Consider the following 9,184-nt stretch of genomic DNA (forward strand, 5'->3'; position numbering starts at 1 on the left):
AAATATCACCACACTTCAACGGTAGCATAACGAGGGTCCCTAAATGGTAACCGAAGCATTGAGAACATTGTAAGTGTACAGATAGTTTATTAAAAAGATAGTTTAGAAAGACAGTAGCTCCCAAGACGGCGGCCGCCTGTTTACGAGAACGTATACAGGCAATATAATCTATCTTTTCAATAAACTGTCTGTACACTTACAAAGTTCCCAATGCTTCGGTTAACATTTAGGGACCCTCATTATGCTACCATTGAAGTGTGGTGATATTTTGAGCCTTTTTAGTGGTAGAAATAGCAATTTGCTTTTACTTTCCCTGTGCCCCGAATACTAGCATTGTAAGCTATACAGCGGTCCGCGCTAGCTTGTTTCAAGCTCCAAACACATTAGATTAGCATGAAAACATGTCCCAGTGAATGATCGAGTGGGTACACATCTATTATTTAACCCCTAGGTTCGTTTTGCGCCGGAATTGTCCTTTATTTTACGTTCAAATATATGCATTATGAACAAAGAACCGTCATTATTTCCAAGCAATGCTGTGCTGAGTTAGCTAGCTAGCTAACATTAGTGTGTTCTTGCCTTGGAGCAAACGTATGTGTTTTTGTTAATACTGTCGACATTTAGCTTGTTGTGAATGGGGCCTCCCACACTGCTTGATCCACGCCCGGCCTTTCTCCCCTTGGGTTTTAGGTTTCGGGAAGGGAAAAAATTCCGCCACCCCGTCCAAACTTTTAGGATATCGGGATCGGATTTGCACAACACTTCGGCGTACGGTGTTTCCCTCGCTCGAAAGCTTGACAGACCTCCCGCGCCTAGTTATGGTTGCTAAGCCACGATTGGCCTGTGGCGGTTTTCGGGCGTGGCTTAGCGAAGGGTCAATTAACTTCAGTCTCTGCAAGAGACGCCCGCTTTTAAAAGTAACGTAAAAGTAACGAGTAAAGTAAAAAGTTACTTTCCACAGGGGGTAACTAAGTAAAGTAACGGATTACTTTTTTAAGAAGTAACGAGTAACGACCAAACACTACTTTTTAAAAGTAACTTCCCCAACACTGATTATAACAGAGGATAAATGCAATATATTGAACATATGAAAAAACGACAAAAGCTCCTTTATGGACTACCAGAATGAAATGATAATGAGGTGTAAACAATAAATATATAAAAAATAAAAGTTTCATTGACTGGGTTACAGGTGCATAGCATTGACGAGAGCAACACAGGATATTACACTTGTTTCTTTGAACCTGTAATTGTTTGCCTCTGTCACTAACAGACAAGTTCGCAAACTCTAACTTGAAGCTATAAAATTGATTAAAAAAAATAAAATTAATGATGAATGAATGATGTTTTTTATTATAATTTTTAGGAGGGCTGAGATGAGATGAAAAGGCTTGAGCCCCCCTAAAAAGGGTCTAAAATCACCACTGGTGCCAAGGTACTTATCCCCGCCAGGATTTGTATTCCCTGGCCGTGGAGTTTAACTGCTGCACTTCGAATTCACCTCTTAAATGGAACAAATATCGACGTGGAAGACGCGACAGGGTTTTCCATAGTAACAAGGGTCTCATTTATCTACATAAATACGTTACATTAAGGCGACGTGTGAATTGTTTAATGCGTCGTTTATTATTGTGGATTAATAGACAGTGTTTTCCAAAGTTCCATATTGACATGCACCTTAGCTATATAGGCCGACTGATAGGCCCATCTATGTGAGTCATGCAGATTTATGAACAATATTTTTTCCTCGTCTTTGCTAACCTGTCCCTCCCTGCCCTCTAATGTGATTTCTGTTTTAATTTAATTTAGTTTAATATGTCTTTTCAATTAACCGCTTTGTTCACCTGTCTACCATATAAGTTACAGAGGGGATACACATTGTATCAGGCTTTTTCTCACCTGATATAAATGTGTCACAGTCACAGTGAACAACCTGAGATAATATGGAGATGTCTGCTCTTTTCTAGCAAAAGTTACAGAGGGGATACACATTATATCAGGCAGTTTTTCACCTGATATTTTGTGTATCCCCTCCCCTAACATGCAAAGGATCTGTCCTGTCCTCATGTGTATTATTTTCTGTGTTTACCAGGTCACAAGGACAGGACAGACCCTTTGCATGTTAGGGGAGGGGATACACATTATATCAGGTGAAAAATGGCCTGATATAATGTGTATCCCCTATGTAACTTTTGCTAGAAAACAGCAGACATCTCCATATTATATCATGTTGTTTATTGTGACCTGGTAAACACAGAAAACAATATACATGAGGACAGGACAGATCCTTTGCATGTTAGGTGAGGGGATACACAAAATATCAGGTGAAAAATGGCCTGATATAATGTGTATCCCCTATGTAACTTTTGCTAGAAAACAGCAGACATCTCCATATTATCTCATGTTGTTTATTGTGACCTGGTAAACACAGAAAATAATATACATGAGAACAGGACAGACCCTTTGCATGTTAGGTGAGGGGATACACAAAATATCAGGTGAAAAAATGGCCTGATATATAAATGAATACAATATGTCCTTGCTCCATCTCTCTTTCAGCTAAGGGGCTTACAAAACAGTGAAGACCCAGGCTCTAATCAAACTAACAAAAACTAACTCTCTGTTGATGGCTAACCATATATGATGTGTAAGAATAAAGTGTGGATAAATAGTATCAAACAACTAAAGCAATTCACAAAATACTGAGAGTAAATTATTTTATTATAACAAACAACAAAAAAGTTGGTTATATTTATTATACAAGTTAATCCAAAATGGTTTTCATAATCATCCAAATAAGAATATTTGAAGAAAGCCTTTGCACTGAATCATTGGGTATCGCAGGTGTATCTCAGGTTTGCATCTCACTCAAATTCCTCTCGTTTCAGGCCCAAAAATTCCACTGCATTTCCAGCAAGCAATTTATCCTGCAAAACATATAAGCACACACACCATGTATGATTGGACATGCTACTACTTTTAAGATTTTAAAACTTGTTCATTTGTGTATTACGTAATTCAATTTTAAAAGCTAGCTGAATTAGAGACATTTAATGACATCAATATATTTGCCATGGCTGCTAGATTCTACCAATACCAAATTCTACATTCTACCAAAGAAGAATTGTACTGCATCCTTTGCACTACTGCTAATAAGCATTTTCTACCTGGGTTATAGAGGCAATGCATGACAGCAGTATTGACATGACTGCATTGTCTAAATGAAGGAGATATTTATACCTTTAGTGTGTCATCAAATTCATCCATTGACTCAATTAGTGATCCAGGCTGCAGCTCACCCAGTGGGAATGGATAATCTGTTCCCAGCATCACTTTATCCTGGAAGAGGAATACACATGTTAAACTATTGGAGTAAATATGTGCAGATATACAGTATCTCTGTCGAATTGATGAAAGCAAGAATAGTTACTATCATCAGTAGAACCATTCTAAACACACTCCCCACGTTCAAAACTGGCAACACTCCTCCAGTGTCTTCTAAAGCTTGATTTATGCATCTGCGTAAAATCTATGCTGTTTCTACATACGTAGGTACGTGGAGACACGAACCTACGGCGGACCCTACGCCGTAGCCTGACGTGCACCTCTCGAAAAATGTAACTACACGTTGCGGCGACGTACGCCGCTCGGCCGTGGTTTGGTAGCGTTGCATTTCCCCCGACTCATTTCCTGGTTCTCTTTCTCCATAAACAAGATGAAATCAAGGAGAGGGTTAACTTTTCCTGCTACAGATTTCCCACCTCAGTCAGAAAGCAGAGGGGAGACACTTTTTTTTCTTGCTCTCCAAAGCTAATCGCTGTCACTCTCTCACTTTCTCCCTTGCTCTATCACCCACTACCCACACACACACATGCCGGCTCGACGCACACACACCAACGCACAAATATAAACATCAGGCCACTTACGTAGGCTATGGCAAAAGCTCCGCATGGAGCCTCCCAGAAGCATAAATTGTGTGTGTGTGTGTGTGTGTGTGTGTGTGTGTTGATTGAATGATGAATACAAGCTCACTTTTCCGATCACGTCAATGAGCAGCTTCAGGGAGAGGGGATCGTGAACTAGAGAGTCTGTGTAGAAAGAACCAAGGTATTTCCGTGGACTGATGTTGTTGTCCACTGCACACAGGTCAGGGCGGACTTGGTGGCCATGCTCAATTCTGCCAACAGTGATTGGAAAAGATCCACCTGTATCCAGATAAACGATAAAGGTAATAAAGCAATAAGCAATATACAGTAGGTCAAACAACATCTGTAGTTTAGCATGAAGTAAGAATATGTTGAAGTTGACACCTCAGTGCTTATATTATTCAGCTGTGACTTTAATTTTCTACAATTGAAAATGTGTCACCAACATCTGGTCTATACCTCCATGTGCAAAGCACACTTTCAATTTAGGAAATCTCTCGAAGATGCCTCCGAATATCATCGAGCAAATAGCAATGGTTGTCTCTGACGGCATGCCTTTGAGTTGGAAAAGACAAGAAAACATAACCTTTCCTTTTCAAACTGTACTTTAACATACATAACATCATATATGTCTTGTTATGAAAAGACAATATAAGTGGGTGGATATACTAAGTGGCAGAAGCAAAATCAAAAGGTAGGGTATCACTGGCTATAATCACAATGCATCAAACATGATGTGAATGCTACAACACTCAAAGAAAATCAACACCAATGTGGGAGTTTTAACAAATGGGGAAATACAATGATTTGGTTTTGATGGTTTCATCAATCATTTTAGGAAAAAGTGGGTATAATGTTGGTGCTGCGTTTTTGCTATTGGTTTGGTTTTCTATGCACAAATAATTAAACATGGATCCGTTCTGTAAATGTATTTTCACAAGAGAATTTTATTTTCTATTGACTAGACCAGGGGGAATATTCAATTTCCCCTCTTGCTACTCTCTTACCCACCAGCCAGGGCAGCCAATACTTAGCCATCCTCCCATCTGTCTGCATGTCCCACGGGTGGACAAATATGGAGCAGCCCAGCTCCTCAGCTGCCTGCATGGAAGACACACCACAAGTTTTTCTCAATGAGAACTTGACCCTCTTAATAGGGTATGAAATTAGTCAAACCAGTGTAAACATAGGGATATTTGCAACCATTACAGGAACATTATGTCATCGTATTTCAATGTCTCACAGCATAGAAAGGATAGAGTTCGGTGGCGTTGAGGTCCCAGTCGTTGATATGTGAGCCGATCTGCACCCCAGGGAAGCCCAGCTCCTTCACACAGCGCCTCATCTCCAGCACAGCCAAGTCAGGGGCTTGCATGGGCAGAGTGCCCAGGCCCACAAACCTCTTGGGGTGGCTGCGCATGGTCTGAGCCAAATCGTCATTTAGAAGGACACAGAGATCCAGTGTATCATGAGGTTTGGCCTGTAATCCAAAAAAATTATACAATAGGTAAATATATCTGTGAAAGGTGGAAAGACATTTTAATAACATATTCTTCATCTTAGTGTTGATGCTTCTGTAACTGAAGAAGAGTAAAGACAGTTAAGCAGCTTTGAGAGAAGTATAAAAGTGGTATTCCACAAAGAGCCTAGAATTCAATTTGCTTCTTGTTTCGAAATGAATGGTTAGCTGCAGCTCACAACACTATGATACAGGTCTTTACCACGCAGCAATAAAACATAATAGATGCATTGTTTTTTTCATACAAGTTGCTCAGACTTAGTGTGCACTTACCCAGTAACTAAACATCACGGGAACAGTTGAAAGGGCTTGAACTGTGACACCTGAAAGATCATAAACAGAAACGTACGTTTTAGGAATTAATAAGATGAAACACTTGAATACGTGTAGGCGTCTTTTACGTCTGTGCATATACCATGTTGATCCATGTCCCTTATGCGTGCCTTTGCATCCCAGCAGTTCTCTTGAATCACTCGGAACAGCTTCCCATCCTTCATCATGTTTGCTTCACCCTGAAACACACAGCGGTCACATCCCCTGTTGATGTGACTGCAATCAAAATGTTCCTTGTCTGGACACCTTGGCAGATTCATTGTTCTCACTCATGGTCATTTCACTCATTCAATTTTCAATTTTCAAGCTAATGAGACCATGTGACATTTAGATTTCATAACACTTCTAAATACAACCACATGATGGCAGCAGACAGCTAATACACTGTTTCATGGAACACATACACACGTCATATGAAAACCTTTCATTTACACCTGGCGTTAAAGTGTTATGACATACGAAATGTATTTGTAATGCTAAAAGTATATTTAAAATATATACAAACAACATCTGGACAATGCTTTTCCCCTGTTAATGCCTGTAATTAAAAAGCTTACATCTACACCTGTGTTACAATGTGACCTGGAGACCTCATAGATCTTGTTTAAACATTAGCATCAGGACTTAAACAGATGCTCATCACCAGACACGGCTTATGTTTGAATGCATGTGACACAATCCACTATTCGTCCTTATGTGCAGTTTGCTGATGCCAAAAGCTCAACCAATGTCGGCTGCTGAAAGTTGCTACACAGCTGCCACGCTGCTCTGAATTTTGCTGTGTTGCGGTGCTATTTGAAGTGATGCAGTGGCACTGTGCTGAGTCCTGCAGCTGCTCACACGCGAGAGCCAGGCTGAAAGGTCCACAGGGTGGGGTGCAGCCAGGAGGAACCTGCTGTGTCCCGAGCATTATGTGCAGTAAGATTGCATAAGGGCTCCAACACCCTGTCTGTATGTATGTAAGTATGCATAAAAGAAGAAGAAAAAAACTATAACTCACCTTACAGTGATGGTGAAGCTGTACAAACCCATCATATCCATATCTCTGAAACACATGCAAAAGAGTGTCTATGCTTAATAACTGAGTGTTTCTTTTTGAATATCACATACTGAAAAACACTATGTATTAGATTATGTTGTATTTCATTGAGATGTGAAATATCTGTGTAAATGTGAACATAGTTTGGTATTCCCCACATGTCTTGCTGTGGGAAAGCCTCTATTGATTGTGTTAGCCAATCTGCGAGGGTTCAATCTTCATCCTAGAGGACTTTCCACTCCAATGCCCTGGATAACTCGAAGCGAGTGCCACCTGAGGCTGTTGACTCTTTTGCATACAGATGAAACCGCCAGTTAAGCCCCATTTCATATCCCTACAGGTCGGTAGTACTCTGTGCCACAGAGCAGCTTCAGCTATTCAAAATGTGAGATGGGTTTTACACCCTTCTTTTAAAAGTGCCAATCAATGTCTTCCAAGTTACTATTTTGTTGAAACTTGCTTCAAATAAAATCTATACGTTCCAAATCAACAGTGGAGTTTATAACACGTTAACCCTAATGTTCTGTTCGGGGTCCTGAGTAACCAGGCACTCTTTACGACCCCAAAATGTACATACTATTGTACTATCACCGTCATACTTCATGACTTTTCAGAATTGTATGAGAGTCTGCTACAGAAAATAATGCATTACATTACAGAGGCTCTCAGAGACCCCAGCTGTAAAACATGGTTAAACACAAAGGATTTTCATATGCTCTAGTTTTTATGCAGTACTACCCCTGCCAAATCCTACAACAATTATATTATAGCCTACTGTTAGACCTCTATAATCTACTGTACATTTCTTTGTCTGTGAGTAACTTTTTGGCTAACAAATAAGAGTCACCCAGTTTGTGCAAAGGGAAAGGTTACCACTTCAACACTTAGCTGTATATTGGGTTTTTATAAAGTTGGAAGGAACATGTTATTGTGGGAACATGTTCATTTTGCAATTATTATAATTATCGTAGTAGGAGAGAAGGTAATTCATAACTCAAAATATGGTAACATCCACCAAGCATGTAGAAAGAAAGAAAGAAAGAAAGAAAGAAAGAAAGAAAGAAAGAAAGAAAGAAAGAAAGAAAGAAAGAAATATGCATTGTGGAAAGGTGTGATCATCAGTCACAGAGCACCTCTTCTGTGCAGCACTAAAGGAAAGGAGGCCAGGCCTCCACAATAACAAAGACATAGGAGCAGGAACAGATAACAGATAGGACAGGGAAAAGCAAGGCCAAAGTCACACATTGATTAAAGTTTAACCATCCGTAGAGAACACACATTTATGGAGTGAGCTGTTAAACTCGCTGCTGACACTCCAATGAGAGAAGTCTGTACATTTTATTTTTTGGGCTTCTAATTGCATTGAATTGAAGGAGATGCTCTGCCTGCTGCAGGCCTGATACAAAGATATATATGTTTTTTTATAAATCTACTCAACCACCAATATGTGGCTGAAAACCTTTCATATCTCCACTGAGCTTGTGTCTCTCGGTGCCTACCTGCTTCAAGTCTGGCCACTCCTTTGGTAAAATATGATTATGAATATCGACCTTCATCCTTATGATTTTCCCTCAGGAAAACGTGGAGGTCTGCTGCCAAAGATTTCTTGCAGTAACTGAGCTCAAATCCAGCAAATTCACTCTCCACCCTCCCCCAGAAACCAATGACCGACAGGTGAATGACTGCTGCTGCTGGTACACCCTGGTCATTTATTACCTAGTCTGTAAAACAAAAAGTAAGTAATCTTTAGTCTGTGGAGGCTATTTAACATCATACATAGTTAATATCCTGAAACATCAAGTTATATTATAGCTTCAAATGTTATTTACACCCAACCCCACTTCAACCACCAACACACAAACACACATAGCCTTATAGCATTTCTGTGCAGGTGGCTGTTTATGAAAGCTTAGATGTTGCAACATGATGCAGTTAGCCACATTTTTTTTTTAATAAACTAACGGAGAACTGACCTTGACAAGTTTTTATTTTTATTTTTTTTAAATATTTTTTATTGATTCACAGTTGCAGTAAACAATACATCCACAGAGTCACATTTTCATTTTTCTATCCCACCCATCCCAGAGACAGGTTAATGAACTCCGATTGGTTTTAGATAACAGTCTGTACTTGTGGAAAAATAATGAATGAATAAACAAATAAATAAAATAAAATAAATAAATAATAATAATAATAATAATAATAATAATAAAAATAAATAAGAGGATGTAACATAGGTTATCTGCTGCCCGTGGAAGTCATATCTAAGGGGTCGGTGGACCAGGCAAGGTGTGGGCGTACAATCAGGGGGATGTTTCAGTAGCGGGAATTTTATCAACATAATCAAGCAGTGGTTTCCAGTGTGAG

General features: G+C 39.6%; 1 protein-coding gene across 1 annotated transcript; it reads right to left on the reverse strand.

Annotated features, from left to right (window-relative positions):
• Positions 1-2,411: 2,411 nt before the first annotated feature.
• On the reverse strand, positions 2,412-8,500 carry acmsd (aminocarboxymuconate semialdehyde decarboxylase). Its single transcript, XM_031291848.2, has 10 exons — positions 8,317-8,500; positions 6,779-6,823; positions 5,861-5,957; positions 5,719-5,768; positions 5,170-5,406; positions 4,934-5,027; positions 4,386-4,481; positions 4,033-4,205; positions 3,241-3,339; positions 2,412-2,927 (listed from the first exon to the last, which is right to left on the reverse strand). Exons 1-10 carry the CDS (start codon positions 8,371-8,373, stop codon positions 2,865-2,867), a joined length of 1,011 nt encoding a protein of 336 aa, XP_031147708.1. The 5' UTR covers positions 8,374-8,500; the 3' UTR covers positions 2,412-2,864.
• Positions 8,501-9,184: the final 684 nt, after the last annotated feature.

The sequence above is a fragment of the Sander lucioperca genome, chromosome 8 (assembly GCF_008315115.2).
Source record: "Sander lucioperca isolate FBNREF2018 chromosome 8, SLUC_FBN_1.2, whole genome shotgun sequence".
Classification (NCBI taxonomy): domain Eukaryota; kingdom Metazoa; phylum Chordata; class Actinopteri; order Perciformes; family Percidae; genus Sander; species Sander lucioperca.